Raw genomic sequence first — 17,754 nt, 5'->3', positions numbered from 1 at the left:
TATATATATAAAAATACATATATACCCACATATATATGTATGGTTTTGTATATATGTAATATGTATGCATTTATCACATATAAATGTGTAAAACAATCATACCCACAGCATATATTTTTAAATTATGTCAGATACTGCTGGCTTCCCCCTACGCTCCTGCCAGGGAAGGTGTCATTTTCCTGGGTCTTCCTGGAGAAAAAAAGCTTTCTCTGCTTTCCCTGCCACAGCCTGGAGGCTCCCTATCATAGTGTGGTGTTCCCTATCACAGCCTGGGGGTTCCTCTGTCACAGCTTGGGGTTCCCCCTGGGGTCCTGGAAGTCCCCGCACACCAAGTCATGCTGCCCTCCCGTGCAGGTCTTTGGGGCCCTGGAGAAAGCCAAAGAGAAGTATCGCTTGGAAGACTACTCGGTGAGCCAGATCTCCCTGGAGCAGGTCTTCATGAGCTTCACTCGCTTCCAGCACTACACAGAGGACAGAGGGAAATGAGTCCTCCCAGTGCCCTTCGTCACGGACTGGCCCTCAGCCTATACATAGTATATATAGAGACAGTAATTTATATATCGGCGTGTCTTAAATACTGTATAAATGTAAAACTTTTCACCGGGGAGGGGTGAGAGGACGGCAACGCTCCTGCTGCTGTCAACGGCTCTGGGCGAGCGTGGGTGTGCATGTGTGATCACATGTGACATTGCCACTCTCCAGTCTTCATCCATCCATCCAGCAAAAAAAATCTGCCCAAAAAGCCAGGAGGAGCCTGGATGGGTGGAGTGGGGTGTTGGACTTGGGCTGGTAGAGGAGGAGTGGGATCCCCTCTGCTCCCCTCTTCCCTGCCTGTCGCTCACACCCAGCGTGACACTGCCCCGTGGTCCTCACCCCCATGTCCACGTGTTGTTAGGTAGTTGCTCATGGTTTAGCAGGAGGCTGTCACAGAGCTCACATCCAAACCGTCCCTGGGGTCAGCAGGATGCGCTGGGATTGCCCCTGGGAGCACTTTGTGTCCAGCTGGAGAGGATGGCCCAGCTCCTGTTTGGCAGCTGTCTGGCATGGGAAAGAGGAGGCTCTGTCTCCTTTAAGTGCTTGGGAAAACTCTCTCCTCCTGCCTGCTTGCCAAGCCTGGCCCGAGGAGCTGGCACTGGGCCCCAGCCGTGCAGGGGGAGCTGTGTGGTGCTAGCACTGGGTGAGAGGTAGCGTGGTGCTGGAGCAATGCCCGGAGCTTGGCTCCAGGAGCAGCACGTGATGGGCACGGCTGGGGAGCCAGAGCTGGAGGCAGCAGGGGGTGCCCAGGGACGCTGCTGGGATGGGTGAGGGGTGCCACAAGGTCCCTTGGGCTGCTGCGGGGTTGAGTGAGAGGTGCTGCAGGGTCTTGGCTGTGCTCTGTAGGACGGGTGTGAAGTGTCACAGGATGCCCAGGGATGCTGCTGGCCTCAGAGTTGTGCCCATGCAGGGGTTCTGCCAGCAACACTGCCCCACACTGTGCGGTGCAGCCACGGGACCCAGTTTGAAGCCAGTGATGCCCTTGCTGTGCCCAAGTCCTGCTGAGCTCACCCCTTACACCCCACACAGCTCCAACCAAACCGTATCTGTCCTGCATCCCCCTCCTCATCCCCATCCCTTCTGCCCCTCACCAGGCTGTGCTGGCAGCAGGCAGGGAGCAAAGGCCCTGTCCTGCCCCTGCCTGGCTCCAGGATGCTGCTGGGCACCAGCATTGCCCAGTCCTGCCTGGGCCCAGTTGGAGGGGGCAACTTCTTTTTGGAGTTTCCCAGTGACTGGGTTGGGGTTTTTTTGTTTGTTTGTTGGAAACTATGTTGATTCTTGTCTGTCCTTAACTAGTCCCTGTGTCACCTGGGGCAGCCCTTTGGGTGCTGCCCCATGATCAATGCAGAGCTATTTGCACTATAGTACTACACACAATTGCACATAACTAATTAATATTTATGGCAAGGGGGGGGGCTGATTCCCTCCCAGTGATTGCATTGTCAGGGGTTGGGTCATATTTTTGGGTTGGGTTTTCATTTTTTCCCTTGTGACTGACTCATTTTTCCTGTTCCATTTCTTCCCTTTGCCTAATGTTGTTGTTCAGAATGATGGTGCATCATGTTACTAAGAATTTCCCCGGATCTTAAAGATGTGTGTTTTTATTAGTCAGCAGCCACAAGGTGAATGGCCTCCCTAGACACCTTGGAGCCCTGTGGAGCTGCTGGCCAGGAGGGATTGCACCCCGGGAGCATCCTGGTGGACAGCAGAGCCAGCCACTGCCAAGGCACCATGCAGGGGGGAATCCCAGCACCAGTGACTTTCCCAGGGAGGGAAGAAAAAGGGGGGGGATGCTTTTTGCTGGGAGGGTGGCTGAAGTACTGAAACTCCCAGTAACTGTTTTCTGGAAAGGGAAGTACAGCAGGATGGAGTACAGCCTCCCAGGCTTTGCCTGGGATGGGAAATAGTGGGAATGTGGAGGTTTCAGGGGGTGAGATGCAAAATTGCCACAGGCTGGCTGTGCCCTGAGCACAGCAGCAATAGTCCATGTCCTGTTGGCTCTGGTGCCCCCTGCAAGGCTTGGTGCTGGGGTGGGGACAGAGAGGCAGCGTAACCCCCACACTGCCCGTGGTGCCATGGCAGAGCTGGTGGGAGAGTCCATGGCAAGGATGACATCCCCTGGCCCAGCCCTCCATCGCTCTGGGACCACCCTGGCCTAAATGAAGCAAGTGTTGTGGAAGCAGCACTTCCCTGTCCTGGGGGGCTGTAACACCGTGCCTGTCAGCGAGGCAGGCACTGCAGGCTGTGCATGGTGCTGCTCCTGATTTCAGTCACAGCCACAGTGCCAGGCGTGCCAGCCCAGGGCAGGGAGCAGCAGCAGGAGTGCTCCATGGGCAGGTGCTGCCAGGGGCACAGCTGCTGCTGGACCTGCTCTGGCCTGCCAGGTGGGTGAAGCAACACAGCTCCTGGGCAGCTTCTGCTCCCCACTGGCTGCAGTGTGGTTGTTATTCCCATCATAGGAATAATAAAGGTAATTTTTTTTTTCCAGTGGGTGTTTCCTGGCCTCCTTTGGAATGAGACTCTATTCAGGCTGTGCTGGCCTCCTGCTCTCTGCTTGAGGAGAAGGACACAGGGGTCGAGGGGTTTCCTATAAAACCAAAACTGGAAAGGCTCGATCTGGCTTGGAAAAGCCCAGCAGCTGAGGAGATTTTTTGTAGAAGCAGAAGTTGGGGTCCCCATCCTTTCTACCTCAGGTAGCCACAGCTATCCTCTCTCAGCTCCCCCAGCCAACCACAGGTGAGGGGCGTACCTCAAGCCTGGTGCTCAAAATGCCTTTTGGCCTCCATGGCAGTGGGCAGCTGGCCCTGGCACTCCCATTTCTGCAGCTTTGCCCAGCTACATTCTGCAGCCCAGCTCTGGAGCACACCCAGGGTGCTCAGCCCCCCTGCAGATGCCCATATGCCACCCCCCTCAATCCCAAACATCACCTAAGACAGCACCAGCCCCTGGCCGAGCCCCGGAAGATGAGGCAGCATTGGGGCAAGGATGAGGAGCTCTAACCCCTTGAATGCACAGAAGCCAGATTCCCACTGAGCCACAGGTCAGCTGGAAGCATCCTCTCTCCAGGGCATGATGCTGCAGCCCTGCTTCCCCCTCCTCCCCACCCCACAAGCATGTCTCTACAGGCAGTTTCAGCGCTTTATTGTCTGGCGGTCCTGCTACAGCACCCCACTGTGCTCCCCGTGGCTACGGCTGCAGGGGGGAGCCGCTCCCTCATCCCCAGCATGGCACTGCAGTGTCCCTGGGAGCTGGAGGCTGCAGGAGCTGCAGCAGTCCGAGAACTGGCACTTAAGGAATCCTGGCTGGGGCCACACGCTGCTCCTCTGCCAGACACGGAGAGGGCGCGTGGCCGGGCATGGCTGTGGTCCGGTCCTGCTGGGCTGGGTCACTCCACCTCGGGCATCTTTTAAAACGTGGTTCAAAAACGCCACCAATTCTGGGTTGTGACCAGGTGCTCGCAGCTTCGTTTCTCTTACGAAGAAACCAAACGCAACCTTTTCTTCCCTTTTATGAGCAGTTCTCAATTTTGGCCAGAAATTGCTGTGCCCACCACTCCTCCAGGTCGATGGGAACAAAGTCTGAAAAAGAGGGGAGGGAGAGAGGGGAGCAGCTGGAGCAGGAGCAGAGCTCTGGGTGCTCCCTTCCAAACCCCAGAAAAAACCGCCATGGAATCACAGAATATCCTGAGCTGGAAAGGCCCCACAGGGATCATCGAGCTCCTGGCTCTGTACGGACACGGCAGAATCCCACCCTGGGCCTGACAGCTTTGTCCAAAGGCCCCTGGAGCTCTGGCAGCCTCGGGGCCGTGCCCATTCCCTGGGGTGCCTGTTCAGTGCCCAGCACCCTCTGGGGAAAGAGCCGTTCCCTGATATCCAATCTAATGACACCCCCAGGTCTCCTCCACCCCAAAAGGCCTGACTGGGTTCACAGGGACATTCTCTTCCTTGGGGAGCTCTCAGACACTGTGAGAGGCGGCAGGCTGCTGTCACTGCCCTGACTCCAGGTGCCACCAGACAAGCGTTGCACCCACACCCAACTGGTCCTGCTGGCCCCAGGAGAAGCAGGTCCCCACAGGGGGCTCCTCTCTCTCTCCAGCATGATGCTGAAGCCCTTGGTGGCAGGAGAAGGCCTGAATCCCAGAAGAGTCAGCAACACAGGGGAACATCCAAGGGACACAGTGGGACATCCCTACCACAGTGCCTGGGGTCAACTGTCTCCCCTCAGCACCCCCAGAGTGACCTCAGCACCAGCAGGACAGACCCAACCGGCCCCTCTGTCCCATCCAGCATTGGAATCCTCCCCCTCTTTCCACCACAGCCCTGTTCAGGTGCGGGCTGAGCCCACAGCCACTCACTGCACCCTGAGCCTGATGCACCCCGAAGTGCCACAACCACTGCCCACTTACTTTTGAGTCCAGGGTTGGGGGTTTTCTCCACGTACTGCACGGGGCCGCAGGCACTCTCCCCGCTCCGGCTGCCGTCCAGCTGCTGCTCTACCTGCTGCCAGGCTGGGGAGGGGAAACAAGCACTGGGTGGGTTTGTGCCAGGGGTTCCCAGTGTGGGGGGCTGCAGGACAGGAGAAGGACGCAAAGCAAAGGAGGGCAAGTCCCCAGGCTGGGGATTCCATCCCTGCCACCGATGTCCCCAGCACAGGGACATCTGCTCCAGCTCCCCTGGGTGCTGCCCCAGGGACCCTCTGCCCTCACCTTCATAGACAAAGCGGACGTTCTCCTCGTGGGCCAGGGTGTAACATTCTTCAGGGGCCGAGATCTGCTGCAGCAGCAGTGGGGGCCTCTTGCCATTCACTCTGTTGAAGACGAGTTTCTGCACTGGGCTGTGGAAGGAGGGAAGCAAGGGGGGGTGAGGGCACAGGCAGCTCTGCCCACCCCAGCAAGAACTGGGGCAGTTCAGGTGTCCTGGGGTGCCCCACGGTGCACACAGTCACCCACAGCTGCAGTCACCCTGCCCTGTCCCCAAGAACTGGGATGGAAAGGGATCCAGCCGCCAGGGATAGGGGATTCTAACACAGGAGGGGTGCAAGGGGAGCTCCCTGGGGAAAAGCACCCCCCACCCTCCAACCTAGCATCAAGTGTAGCCCCTAAGATAAAGAATTTGCCACCAAAACTGCAGGAATATCAGGAAATGGAAGTGAAATCCAGTTTAGTACTGGACAGGGGATGTGTCATCCTCCGCAGATCGAGCACCCAGGTTTCCTGGAACAGGTCTGGCTCCAGCATGACCCCAATGTGCTCCAGGACTGGGATTTAACACTCTGCAAAGTGGGAGCAGGTCAGGCTTCCTCTGAGCTGGGACCCCCTCTGGTGAGGGGCACTTCAACCATCCCCTGGCCTGGATACAGCAACACCCAACAGAGCCAAAGAAAAAACTTGGGATGAGACCTAGCAGCATGTTCAATGCAAAACGCCAGTATTTTGGCTTTTCTGCCCAGCTCTAGGGCAGGACATGTCTGCAACAGCCACGTTCCTCATGGGACAAAGTCTAAGGGGCCCTAGGAGTGAGTTTGGAGGGCAGGAGAGACTGGGAGCAGGCAGCTCCTGCAGATCTGCACGCAGAGGCTGAGGAGGGCAGTGACCCTCAAGTCCCCACAGCCAGGGGCACTGGGCAGGCAGGAGGGCAAGTGCGGCAGATGCCACTCAGGTGAATTCCAGGGATCCTGGGAAGGAGAGGAACTGGGGGGGTGGGCGAGGGGGGTTCATCCATTTTCCTGGAGCTGGAGAGAATGTGCAGAACTAGGGGGGTCCCATCGCCCTGTTTGAGGGTGCTTTGACTCCGGACGGGAAAGGGTCTCATTAGGGGTCCCATCACCACCTCCCAGCCACTGGAATACCCTACAGCACCCAGCCAACAAACAGCTCCAGGTATTGCTGGACACTGGAATCCACCCAGAAAGCGTCGCCCCGGCTTTCGGCGCAGAGGGGATCGCCAGCTCCGCGCGGGCTCCGCGGCCCCCGGGGGGTCGCACGGCGGGAGCGGCGCTGGCCCCGCCGCCGGTTTGTGCAATCGGGGCCGTCCGCGGGGGGGGTCGGACAAAGCCAGCCCCGGCTCTGCCCCGCACCGGGACCCCCCGCGCCGCCTCCTTGGCGTGACCCCCCCGGTCCCACTCCCCGCGATTTGGGCACAGCCCGTGGGAAGCAGGAGCGGCAGCGACTCCGCTGTGTCCCCGGCGCGGGGCGGCCCACGCCGCGCGCGTACAGAGCTCCGCGGGACGCGTGCGGGCACAGACACGGCTGAGACCCCCGGGGCGAGCGGCACCGAGCGGAGACCCCGGGTGCCCGTCCCGCGTCCCGCCGGGCGGCCCGGCCGTCCCGCCTCCCCTTCCCAAGGTCACGGCCCGGCCGCCCCAGCGCCGGTCCCCTTCCCAAGGTCACGGCGGCGCGGGGCTCACCTGGCGGGGGGCCACGGGCCGGGCTGCGGCCGCCCCCGCAGCTCGCCCAGTTTGCTGCTCTCCACCGCCTGCTGCGTGGGACCTGCGGGGGGTGCGGGGCGTCAGGGGAGCAGCGAGGGCGGCACGGAGCCCCCGCGCCCCCAGCCCCGCGCCCCCCGCTACCTGTGCGGCGCTGCGTGGCCAGCTTGCTGGGGCCGCGCGTTAGCGTGTACATCGTGCGGCCGCGGCCCACGGCCCCGCCGCCCCCGGCCGAGTGCCGACCGCCCCCTCACCGGGGCCTTTAACGGGCCGGGCCGGGCCGGGCCGGGCGGCCCCGACACGCCCCCCGCGCTTAAAGGGACCGCGCGGCACGCGGGGGACGCGGCGACAGCGCAGGGCCGCGCGGGGGGCGCGCGGAACAGGTCAGGGGGACACGTGAGAGGCGTGCGGGGACACATGTGACACATGCGCGCTGTGTAAGGGACATGTCTGGGCTGTGGGGACACTTAGGGGACGCGCACGGGACGCGTCGGGGGCACGCGTGGGATGTGCGGCACACAAGGGACACGCGTGCGACGTGGGGACGCTCACCGCACACACGGGGGATGTGGGGACACACCGTGGACACTCGTGGGATACGCTGGGGGCATGTGCGGGATGTGGGAACACGCTGGAGACACGCAGGACGCGTCAGGGGTGCACGTGAAGGGGTTAATGGGGACACACAGGATGCGGGGACACACGCTGGAGACAAGCAGGGTCCATGCTGGGAGAACATGCGGGAACTTGCATGGGACACAGAGGGGACATGTGGGACGTGGGAGTCACAGGACACGCACAGGACACACGAGGGACATTAGAACATGCAGGGCACAAGTGGGGGAGAGGGCACAGCAGGCACGTGGCACACAAGATGGCACAGGCGCGCAGGGGACACGGGAGTCACGAGAAACTCGGAGGGGACACTGAGGAGACAGGACACTGGAGCTACGGCACGCACAGGGGACAGATAGGGGTCATTCCTGGGACACAAAGGACCCAGGCAGGGAAAAGTGAAGGCGTGCAGAGGTAGGGGCTGATGTGCCTTCCCCCGCGGGGACAGCGCTGTGAATAGTCCTGAGCTGCACATCCCATGACCAGCGCAGGAAGCCGGAGTGGGTCCCGGCCAGCACGGTGTGACCTTTGGAGCGGGGAGGTCCCGCCAAGGTGTCCCCTCACGTGGCAGGAGATGGACACCCAGGACACGACCCCGAGCTGGTCCCCGGCCACCCCGCAGCGTCCACCGGCCACCCCTGTTTTGAGGAGAGATCGTGTGACGCACATTGGGGTCTCTGGGAGGCTCCAGCCCAGCTCCAGGGGCTGCAAAGCCACCCCACCAAGGCGACCTTTGCCTTTCCGCCACGTTGCCGCGGCAGTGGCCAGGGAGGGGAGGGGTGCAGGAGGACACCTCCCATAAAACCACGGCAGCGCCTGACCCTGGTGGGTGCGAGGCACGTGTGGACCCTTCGCGGGTGTGCATCCACTGCTGTCACCCCCAGCCCTGTTCCTGTGCCGAAATACAACCTTGACCCACGGGATGTCACCGCTGGCTGTCACCCGCCCTCTCACGTGCCTCAGTTTCCCCCGCGACCTGCCCGGAGTTTCTAACTGCCTGTTGGCGCATCCCTGAGCTTTTCCATGCTTGGAAGGCCTGAACCCCTAATCCTTGGGCTCTAGATGGATCCCTCCATCACCAGTGACAGCTGTCGCAGAAAGGGTGGGTGGGGGTCCCCGTCACCTCCATTTTCCCGGGGTGTCCGCGCAAAGCCGCAGTTTGCCCCTTTTAGGGGCTGCCGGAGCGTGGCGGAGGAGCGGCAGCGCCGGGGCCGCGGGCTGCGAGGGGCGGCGGGGCGGGAGCGCTCCCGGCCGCGCCGCTGGTGTAGTGGTATCATGCAAGATTCCCATTCTTGCGACCCGGGTTCGATTCCCGGGCGGCGCAATTCTGTTTGTTTTTTTTTTTTTCCTCCTTCCTTCTGCCTTTTCCCCTCCCCGCCGTGGGAAGCTCCGCCCGCGGCGCGGGGCGCTCCCGGGGCTGCCGGGAGCTGTAGTTCTCCGGCCCGGCCCGGCCATGCAGGTCCCGGCGGCCGCGGAGCGCAACAAGGGCCCGATCCTGGAGGTGCTGCGGGGCTGCGCGGGGGGCGGCGCGGGCGCGCTGCGCGTGCTGGAGGTGGGCGCGGGCGCGGGGCTCCACGCCGCGCACTTCGCGCGGGCGCTGCCGCGGGCGCTCTGGCAGCCCTCGGACATCGACCCCCGGGCGCTGTGCAGGTGAGCGGGGCCGGGGGACGGGGGGCACTGCCTGCAGCCCCCTCCCACGGACCCGGTTCCCTGCTCCCTATTTTTTTTTTTTTTTATTTATTTCATTTGGCATGGGGATTTTGGGAAACCCCGGTTTCCAATTCTCCTGCGGCCCGGGGTCTCCTGCTTAGTGCTTTGTTTCCTCCGGGAAAACCAAAACCCCAGTATCCAACTCTTGGATGAGCCAGATGCGTGTTTTTTCCCAGAAAAGACCCACGTAACAGTAGGCCCAGGCTCCATAATTTTTTGTCTTTTTTCAGGAAAAACCCAGTGGCCAGCTCTCCAGCAGCCCAGGCTCCCCCACTCAGTGCTGTATTCTTTGCAGGAAAACCCCAATATCCTGCCCTCAGATGAGCTTAAGGTGTATTTTTTCCCAGCAAATACCCTCTTGGACAGCCCAGGCTCTCTGGCTTGACGCTTTATTTTTTCCAGGCAAACCACAACATTCAACCCTTGCCCAGCCTAGGCTCCCCAGATCAATACTCACTTTATTTTTTTCAATAAATCCCCAATATCCAACTCCCAAACAACCCATGCTCCCCAGCTCAGGACTTTATTCTTCCCAGAAAACTCCCAAAATCCAGCTTTCCACCGTAGAAACAAAAAGAAAATAAGCCTGGTGGGGAGGTGCTGGAACCAGTACCTGTCCAGGGGGAGTTCTCTGCTGCTCTGCTGCCCACCCAGCAGCACCCAGCACGCTGGGTAATAAAAATCCCCATGCTGGGACGCTGCAGGAGCTGAGACCTGGGTGGTGAATGGGCCAAAAAGGGTGTAAATAACACCAAAATCAGGAGGTGCTGGTGCAGTGGTGCCAAGTGGGATGCTCCCACCTGGGGTGGTGTAGGCCCTGGGGCCTCTCCATCCACATGCTGCTGGTTGTCCAGCTGCTTCCAGTTCTCCATCTGCCAGCTGGAAGCAGAGGGCTGGGCAAAGAGCCCCCAGGCTGTGCTGCACCCACATCCTTGTTATTCCACATGTGGGAGTCCATCCAGGGATTTGTCCCTGCCTGCAGCGGGTGCTGGGGGCTGCACAGGGAGGACGCGGCTGGGCTTGAGGTGGGGTTTGGTGCCCACAGCATCGCTGCCTACGTGGAGGCCACGGGGTTGCCCAACCTGCTGCCCCCCATCCTGCTGGACGTGTCACAGGGCTGGGAGACCTGGGGGGGCACTCAGCCCGCCACCCTCGACCTCCTCGTCAGCATCAACATGATGCACATCGCAGAGCTGCGGTGCACCGAGGTGAGCAGCCCTGGGCAGCCCGTCCCCTGCCAGGGCCCAGGGGGGCTCCAGGGGAGTGTCCCCGGCCCCCTGACCTGGTCCCCACCTCTCTTGTTCCCCAGGGCCTGTTCAAAGGTGCCGGGGTGCTGCTGAAGCCTGGAGGTGTGCTCTTCACCTATGGGGTGGGTGCTGTCCTGCTGCAGGAGCATCCTGGGGGTGCAGGGTGTCAGAGCAGATACTGGGACAGCAGGTGGGAGGGCAGCTGCAGTCATGGCTTAGGGAGGGAACTGGGAAATGCAGGGGCTTGGGTTTGGGGGGGGGTGTGTCTCTGCCTTTTGGGGCACATGCTGAGCGCTGAAAGGGGCAGTTTGGGATGAGGGAGATCCTGTCCTCCCTCACCTTATCCAAGGCAGGGTCTGGGGGGGCCTGCAGAGGGTGACAGGACTCAGAGTGGGTAATGGGACTCCTGGGGGGTCGTGTCTCTTCCTGCTTGGCTTCTGTGCCTGGTGGGGACAGCAGCCCATGGAAGGGGGGCTGGGGGGACACAGGGCAGCTCATGCCTGCAGCTCCAGCTATGTCCCACCAGCCCTACGCCGTGGACGGCCAGATCACCCCCCAGAGCAACGTGGACTTTGACCGCAGCCTGAGGCAGAGGTAGGAGGAGGTTCCCGGGGCCCATCCTGTCCTCTCCATCCTCCCCCCGGCCCTGCGGCTGCAGGAAGCTTCCTCCCAGCGTGGTCCTTCAAGATAAGCCACGCTTGAGGACAGCCCCCAGCCGGGGGTGCCCCTGGGCGATGGGGCCGCTTTGGGGTGCGGTGTCCCCGTGTGTGACCCAGGCCTCCCCCCCGCAGCAATCCCGCCTGGGGGCTGCGGGACACGGCGCTGCTGCGGGAGCTGGCCGAGGCCAACGGGCTGTGCCTGGAGAGGATGGTAGGTGTCGGGCCCGGGGCTGCTGCTCCCCGTGCCGGCGTGCACCGCTGAGCCCCGGCTCTGTGTTTCCAGGTGGACATGCCGGCCAACAACAAGAGCCTGATCTTCCGCAAGCTGTAAGCTGCCCTGACGGCGCTCCCGGCGCGTCATTGTCCTCCATGGCTGCCAGCGGGGCTGGGGGCAGCAGTGGTGGGACAGAGCCCCACTCACCCCAGCTGGGGCTGACTTGGCTGGGGGGGTCCATCTCCCCTGGTGCCTTTGGGGCTCCCTTTGCAGTGGGGCGCCCCAGCCTGAAGCAAGGAGCCACGGGGGGCACAGGTGTGGGGGAGGGGACACAACACCCCTGGCCACGGGGGAGACTCCTTGCTCCGTTTCCTCGGAGGATGCTGTGCTGACAGTGTCCCCCTTCCCCCCGTTCCCAGGATTGTGCTGCTGCCCCCACAATAAACCGTGGCTTTGCCTTTCACACACCAGCAGCTCCCTGATGTTTTCAGCACAAACGCTGCGGGTGGGGGTGCCCCCAGTTCCACCTCCAGCACCAATGAAAGGGTTAGGTCCAGCGCCAGGGGTGTTACACTGGGCCCAGAGGCTTTGGTGAGGTGGGAAGATTTTATGAGTGGGGTGGTCCTAGCAGATCTCCCACCCCCCTGCAACCCAACCCAGTTCTCTATTGCCCCTGGACAGGCTGGGGGATGTCACACAGTGGGGGGAACATGCGGCAGTTAAATTACAGTGGAAGTGGGAGCTGGTCTGGGGCTCAGCACGAGGTTGGGGGGATCTACATGACAGTGAAAACCTCCAGACACAGGCCCTGGTGCAGGGGCTCCCTCAGGCTGCCCCCTCAGTGGTGTGTCTGCAGCTCCCCCCGCCGGCACATCCTGGCTCTCCCCTAGTCCTGGAAGCGGTTCAGGAGGTCGCAGGTTTTCTTCTCCATCAGCTCGTAGATCTTCTTCACCCGTTTGTCGTTGGCCGCCCGGACGTAGCTGCTGGGGTCCAGTGTGGCCATTCCGTCGTGCACCTCGCCCATGATGATCAGGGGCCCGTCCTCTGCCGTCATGTTGGGGCAGGGGCAGCTCCAGTCCATGTCGGTCAAGGTCACCTCCAGGTACTTGATGTTGAAGAACTTGAGGCCCATCTTCTCGTCCTTGAGGACGTCCTCGAGGGCAAAGCGGGCTATGCCGGAGTCCTGGTCCTCCACGATCTCCATGAGCCGCCCCACGATGGCAAAGTCGCTGCGGCAGAGGCTCAGCACCATCTTGCTCTTCAGGCGGCAGGCTTTGCACTGCAGGCTCTTGGGGAAGGGGCACACGTCCTCGCAGGTCTCCTTGCTCTCGAAGTTGTTGGTGTTGCCCTCGCAGCCGCCATAGACGAAGGAGTGGCACTGCTTCAGCAGGTGGTTGTACGCCCAGCGCGGCTCCCAGTTCTGGCAGGGCCCCTGCACCATGGGCAGGAGGCAGGTGGGGCGGGCGCTGCCCAGGCAGGCGGCTTGGCACTCCTCGTACGTCTCAAAGTGGTTCCTGTTGGCCCCGCAGCCGCCGTAGCGGAAGGTGAGGCAGGAGCCCTGTTTGGCATCAAAATGCCAGCGCACCTCCGTGGCCTCGCACCGCCGCCGGTCCGGCTCCTTCAAGCACTCGGCGCTGGGGAAGGGCTGGGGGCTGCCGGTCCGCGGGGTTCCCCCCGGCTCCCGCCTGACCACTGAGAGCGGGAAGTCGGCGCGGAGCAGCCCGGCGGCGTTCCGGGCCGTGCAGGTGTAAATGCCGGCGTCCTCGTGGCGGGCGTTGTAGATGACCAGCTGGCCGATGTTGGTGACCACCACGTTGCCGTACATCTGGTCCGGCCGCATGATGAAGTTCTCCTCCCGCTCGCTCTGCTTCTCCCAGGTGATGTCGGGCTGCGGGCGCCCGCTCACGTCGCAGCGGAAGCTGACGGTGCCGCCGGCGCGCACGGACTGGTGGAAGGGGTTGGTGTAGAGGGCGGGGGGCACCGGCACCTCGGGGCCGGAGCCCGGCGTGGGTCGCGCCGTGGTTTCCTGCGGCACGGGGCTGGTGTCGGGCCAGGTGAAGATGTGCTTGCAGGGCACGGTGGTGAGGCGGGTGCCGCGCAGACACGCCTCTGCGTCCATGTAGCACTTGTTGTAGTAGGTGAGGCCGTCGGAGGCGCAAGTGAAGTTGGGCTCCTTCTCGCAGCGGTCCTTGCACTTGCAGACGGGCTGCCCGTCCCAGATGTCGCAGTCGGAGCCTTGCTGCGCGCACACGAAGCTCTCGCAGGAGGCGGGCGCCAGCGCCAGAGCCGGGACGCTGCCGTCGGCAAAGCGCGCGGCCACGCAGCTCCGCAGCCCACACACGTTGGTGCAGCATTTCTCAAAATCTTCGCAGTCCTGCTCGGGGAGGGAGGAGAGATTGCGGGGGAGGGACGGGGACGGGACGTGGAGGTCACCGCGGTGCTGGGGCTGTGGGTGCGGTTCCCACCCCTTTGGGACTTTCGGGTGGGCAAGTGTCCCCAGCACAGCCCTGTGCACCTTCAGCATCGCTGGGCTCCGGGTACGAGCCAGACGTCCCCGGCACAGCTGCACCAGCCCCAGCTCACCCTCAGCACCCCCAGGACGTTTGGTGGTGCACCGCAGTGATGACGGTCCCTTCTCCCCCGCAGCAGAGAACAGCTTGCCCTTGTCAGCCTTTGCTGGCCGAGGGCAGACAGAACTCACACAGGTGAACTGTGAAGGAGTCTCCCCTCTGGGTTCACACACCCCTAAGCGGGGTGGGGTTGCCCCTGCTCAGCCTGGTGGAGCTCAGAGCCAGGGCTCTCTGGGATGGACAGCCCGGCCCGTGGGTGGGCTCCGGCCCTCAGGGAAAAGCCGGGAGAGGATTCAGTCCACGGCTTGATAGGGTCCGCGTCCCAGCACACCCGTTCCCTTCATCCCAGCCAGCCCTTTGACAGAGTGGGAGCATCCTGGGGCTGCACGAGGAGGGTGTTCTGACCATGGGACACGGTCTGAGGGGGTGACACGAGGGGGCAACAAGCAGTTTCTCTGTCTGTGGGGGACTGGGGAGCCCAGCAGACAGGAGGGGCTTAGGGGGCAAAGCTACAGCAGGGCTGAGCCCGTTGCACTGAAACGACTGAACCAGTTGTGCCACCCGGCACAGGACCCGCAGCCCAAAGCATCTCCTTCGGGGATCTGGGGATGCCCCCAAACCCCGTTACCGCCCGCCGCCCCCGCAGCCCCCTCGCTCACCTGATCGGCCTGGCACTCCCGCTCGCAGGTGCTCTGCGCGTCCACCCACAAGTTGGGGTTCAGCTGGTTGGGGCAGACGCCCAGGTGCCGCATCCTGCCCGGCTGCAGGCTCAGCCCGGCCGCCGCCGCCAGCACGGGCAGGAGCAGCGCGACGCCCACGGGGACCCGCTGCCGCCCACCCGCAACACGCTGGCCCCGGGCCCCGCGCCCGCCTCTCCCACGAGGAGCCATCGGGCCACCCCGCGCCGCCGGCTTGGCTCGCTGGCGAGGGCTCGGAATAAATCACATTCAGGACGGACGGGATGAGAGAGAAGGCGGGCGGGCGGGGGGACAAAGAGGAGGAGGAGGAGGAGAGGTCCAAACCTCTGTCCTTCAGCACACCCGGCGCCCGCCGGACCACCGGCGATGCCGCCCGCCGCCTCCATCCATCGCCGCCGCTCGGCTCTCGGGGCGCCGGGGACACGGCGGCAGTGGCGGATGTCTCTCGGGGCTCAGTCCATCCCCGGCACGGCCAGCGGGGCGAGTGGGGTGGAAGGGGAGGACGGGAAGGTTGTAATCTGAATCCCCTCCCTTCCCACTGATGTTTCTGGGTGTTTGGAATGGGAAAGGCGCTGACCTCAGCCTCTAACCCCGGCGAGCCCGGCGATCCCTGGGCAAACACGGGGGGAGATCAAAGGCAGAATGCAGAAAGTCTCCAAAGAGGGAGAGTGAAAGGGGGGGTGGGGGGGGACACAAAAACCCGCCCGGCCCACGGAGCCGAATTCCTGCAGGATGAGAAAACAGCCGGAGCCTGCGGTCCCCTCGGACGGGGCGGCCGGCGGGAGGGACGCGGAGCCCATGGAGCCCACGCTGCGGGCGGCCGGGACCCGGCTGGTGCGGGAGTCCCGCACCCCGCACCGCATCTCTGGGCACCCACCGGCACCACAGCCGAAGGTGCCCGGGAGAGGGACACCGGCACGGATCCATCCCCGCTTCCCAGCCCGCATCCCACGAGTGCCGTGCTGCTGGCACAGGACCGTGTCTCGCCTGGCGGGGGGGGTGCCCACCCAGGCCCCCTGGAGGGGCTGCCCCAGGCCCCTGGGACTCCCAGCCCTCCCTCCTGATGATTTACAGCCAGGACGTCGCCTGAGCCTCACCAGATCCCGGCACATTGCGCTTGGGCCCAACCAGCACCTCCCGCACCAGCCCCGAGCTGGCAGGAGCCGGCCCCGGCTCCCCGGCCAGATCCCTCTAATCCCCGATGGAGACTGACCTGCAGCAGGAACATTTCATGGCATTTTGGGAGCATTAACTCTTCCGGCTCTGGTGAGAGCCTCAGCCCTGCGGGAGGTCTGCAGCCCCTATGAAACAGCAAACCCGAGGGTGCTTTTCCCCGGGGAGCAGCTCAGCACCTCCAGTCTTCCCTCTTGGGGTCTACGTGGTGAAGGGGACAAAAAACAAAACCAAACAAAAAAGCGGTGGGAGCCCATTCCTTATTTTGTTGTGGGTTTTTTTTGGGGGAGGGGGAATTACCCCCACCCCAGAGCTGCTTTTGCATGTAATGGTTTGGTGCTCCCCCAGTCTGTGGCTCCTCGGGGAAGCCCTTTTGCACCAGACCAGGTGATTTGGGGGACCCTCAACACCCACACGCTGGTGTGAGCAGGGTGAGGCCACAATGCTCTGGCACGGTGACCTCCAGCCAGTCCCACCGACACAGCGCTGTGACTGGCCACCCTGGCCACCCCTGTCAGGGCCAGCACACGGCTGCATCTGCTGCTGCCTCTGGGCTGCCCATGGCGATTCTGGGGCTCCCCGGGGCCCAACACCCCACAGCACAGTCAGGTCTGTCACCAGCTGGCCATGACCATGCACGGAAGGCTGGAGCACGTCCCATGGCTGTGCCCTGAATCCCATTCCACAGCCAAGCAGCCACCCAAGGGTCCAATCCAGCTGCGGATGCCGAGGGAGGGTTATGCTGCCCTGGGACAACTCATGGGGAGGCTGATGTTTCACAAAGGGAATTGCATCAGGACAGCCCAGCCAGGAGCTGCCAGGGCCTGTATCCTGCATGCCCTGGCAGCTTGAAACCCCCAGAACCACCCACCCAGCCCCAGGCACTTGCTGTCTGGAGATCCCCGATGTATGCGAACTCCAGCTGGGAAGCAACGTGGCAGATGCATGATGCCTTGGTCCCCAGGGATGCAGCCCAGAGGCACAGGGCCACTTTGGGGTGTCCCAGGGTCCTTCCAGGGGCTGGTGCAGGAGGGAAGGGGGAACAAGACCTGGAGCCCAACTTCTGCCCACACCCGTGGCTGGGCTCCGTGTGGTCACAGCACAATGCCAGGGTCTGGGTTGGTTCTTGCCCCTTTCCAGAGCCAGAGAAGCGGCCCCAGAGGGTGATGTGTCTCACATCAGAGCCCGAGGTGCCTCATGCCTGCAAGGACAAGCCAGGAACCTTCACCTCAGTGGTGCAAGGCTAGATGGAGGACTGGCAGCTGCTGTGTGGCTAGAAAAGCAGCTCCCAACAACTGGAAATCCTCACCCACACCTTGGGACCCCCACTCAGCCTCTTCTAGTGCTTCTTCAACTGAACGTGAACGACAAAGCATCTCTTCCCAGCCTGACCAAGCCCACAGTAATTCCACCATCTCAACAGTTCCAAACTGTTCATCTCCATCTGTCCAAGCACCAACTGCACCCTAGAACAGGGATTTTTGGGGTCACTTTCAAAGATCCCAGACATAGATGAGGGTTCATCTTCCCCCCAAGACAAGGAATCAGCTCAGCACCATGTCCTGGAGGGAAGGATGCCGTGCCACGCGCCCCTGCTCCCAGACCCTGCTGCACCCAGTGGGCTCCTGCCCTGCCCATGCACTCACGGGCAGCTGTACCCTCATTTTCAAGCATCTTGTAGTTGCACGAAGGTCACCACCACTTCCCAGCCTGCGTGGGACAATGGGACCAACCCAAGAAACCTCATATCATAAAGGCGGGTGCGGAGAAAACACACTCAGTGACCAAAGACCAAAAACATCCAGGAGCAACCTGCTCCCTCCTTTCTCCAAGGAGTAGAGAGCCTTGAAGCTCTCCCAGCCTTCCCACCCGGCTCAGGCTGTGCAGTGTTTTCCTGCCCTGCTCTTCCCA

General features: G+C 62.5%; 4 protein-coding genes and 1 non-coding gene across 6 annotated transcripts in view; 3 read left to right on the top strand and 2 right to left on the bottom strand.

Moving 5' to 3' along the window:
* Positions 1 to 3,021, top strand: part of ABCA3 (ATP binding cassette subfamily A member 3) — a 32,166-nt gene extending 29,145 nt beyond the window's left edge. The window contains exon 31 of the mRNA XM_066198553.1: positions 355 to 3,021. Within this exon, the coding sequence (XP_066054650.1) occupies positions 355 to 486 (132 nt within the window). The 3' untranslated portion in view covers positions 487 to 3,021. The remainder of the gene's footprint in view (positions 1 to 354) is intronic.
* Positions 3,022 to 3,654: 633 nt separating this feature from the next.
* On the bottom strand, positions 3,655 to 7,241 carry MCRIP2 (MAPK regulated corepressor interacting protein 2). Its single transcript, XM_066198554.1, has 5 exons — positions 7,102 to 7,241; positions 6,940 to 7,021; positions 5,240 to 5,367; positions 4,940 to 5,041; positions 3,655 to 4,112 (listed from the first exon to the last, which is right to left on the bottom strand). Exons 1-5 carry the CDS (start codon positions 7,151 to 7,153, stop codon positions 4,042 to 4,044), a joined length of 435 nt encoding a protein of 144 aa, XP_066054651.1. The 5' UTR covers positions 7,154 to 7,241; the 3' UTR covers positions 3,655 to 4,041.
* Positions 7,242 to 8,825: 1,584 nt separating this feature from the next.
* TRNAG-CCC (transfer RNA glycine (anticodon CCC)) lies at positions 8,826 to 8,896 on the top strand. The gene has a single exon. It is a non-coding gene; the product is annotated as a tRNA-Gly (tRNA).
* A 110-nt stretch (positions 8,897 to 9,006) lies between these two features.
* METTL26 (methyltransferase like 26) lies at positions 9,007 to 11,872 on the top strand. 2 transcript variants are annotated; one of them, XM_066197995.1, is made up of 6 exons: positions 9,007 to 9,222; positions 10,328 to 10,490; positions 10,592 to 10,651; positions 11,056 to 11,123; positions 11,321 to 11,399; positions 11,472 to 11,872. In XM_066197995.1, exons 1-6 carry the CDS (start codon positions 9,026 to 9,028, stop codon positions 11,517 to 11,519), a joined length of 615 nt encoding a protein of 204 aa, XP_066054092.1. In that variant the 5' UTR covers positions 9,007 to 9,025; the 3' UTR covers positions 11,520 to 11,872. The 2 variants fall into 2 exon arrangements, with proteins under 2 accessions (XP_066054092.1, XP_066054091.1); XM_066197994.1 differs by lacking the exon at positions 9,007 to 9,222 and having other exon boundaries at positions 9,335 to 10,490.
* Positions 11,873 to 12,288: 416 nt separating this feature from the next.
* On the bottom strand, positions 12,289 to 15,056 carry WFIKKN1 (WAP, follistatin/kazal, immunoglobulin, kunitz and netrin domain containing 1). Its single transcript, XM_066198309.1, has 3 exons — positions 14,995 to 15,056; positions 14,632 to 14,902; positions 12,289 to 13,776 (listed from the first exon to the last, which is right to left on the bottom strand). The coding sequence occupies exons 1-3, from the start codon at positions 15,054 to 15,056 to the stop codon at positions 12,289 to 12,291; spliced, it is 1,821 nt and encodes a 606-aa protein (XP_066054406.1).
* Between the last annotated feature and the right edge of the window lie 2,698 nt (positions 15,057 to 17,754).

This window comes from Chamaea fasciata, unplaced genomic scaffold (assembly GCF_029207755.1).
Source record: "Chamaea fasciata isolate MVZ Bird 193981 ecotype frontalis unplaced genomic scaffold, bChaFas1.0.hap1 SCAF_16, whole genome shotgun sequence".
In the NCBI taxonomy this organism is placed as follows: domain Eukaryota; kingdom Metazoa; phylum Chordata; class Aves; order Passeriformes; family Sylviidae; genus Chamaea; species Chamaea fasciata.
The sequence above is the reverse complement of the archived record's forward strand: the minus strand, read 5'-3'. Positions and strand labels throughout refer to the sequence as shown.

Bases quoted from the DNA above. Each gene is read 5' to 3' on its own strand.
- MCRIP2 (XM_066198554.1), bottom strand. From the start codon at position 7,153: ATGTACACGCTAACGCGCGGCCCCAGCAAGCTGGCCACGCAGCGCCGC. The intron at 5,368-6,939 runs GTGAGCCCCGCG...CTCCTTCCACAG, and splicing joins GGCCCGTGGCCCCCCGCCAG to CCCAGTGCAGAAACTCGTCT. The intron at 4,113-4,939 runs GTAAGTGGGCAG...CCTCTTTTTCAG, and splicing joins CCCCAACCCTGGACTCAAAA to ACTTTGTTCCCATCGACCTG.
- METTL26 (XM_066197994.1), top strand. From the start codon at position 10,119: ATGCTGCTGGTTGTCCAGCTGCTTCCAGTTCTCCATCTGCCAGCTGGA. The intron at 10,491-10,591 runs GTGAGCAGCCCT...CTTGTTCCCCAG, and splicing joins CAGAGCTGCGGTGCACCGAG to GGCCTGTTCAAAGGTGCCGG. The intron at 11,124-11,320 runs GTAGGAGGAGGT...TCCCCCCCGCAG, and splicing joins GACCGCAGCCTGAGGCAGAG to CAATCCCGCCTGGGGGCTGC.
- WFIKKN1 (XM_066198309.1), bottom strand. From the start codon at position 15,056: ATGGAGGCGGCGGGCGGCATCGCCGGTGGTCCGGCGGGCGCCGGGTGT. The intron at 14,903-14,994 runs GTTTGGACCTCT...ATTTATTCCGAG, and splicing joins GGGTGTGCTGAAGGACAGAG to CCCTCGCCAGCGAGCCAAGC. The intron at 13,777-14,631 runs GTGAGCGAGGGG...CTCCCCGAGCAG, and splicing joins GGGAGTGCCAGGCCGATCAG to GACTGCGAAGATTTTGAGAA.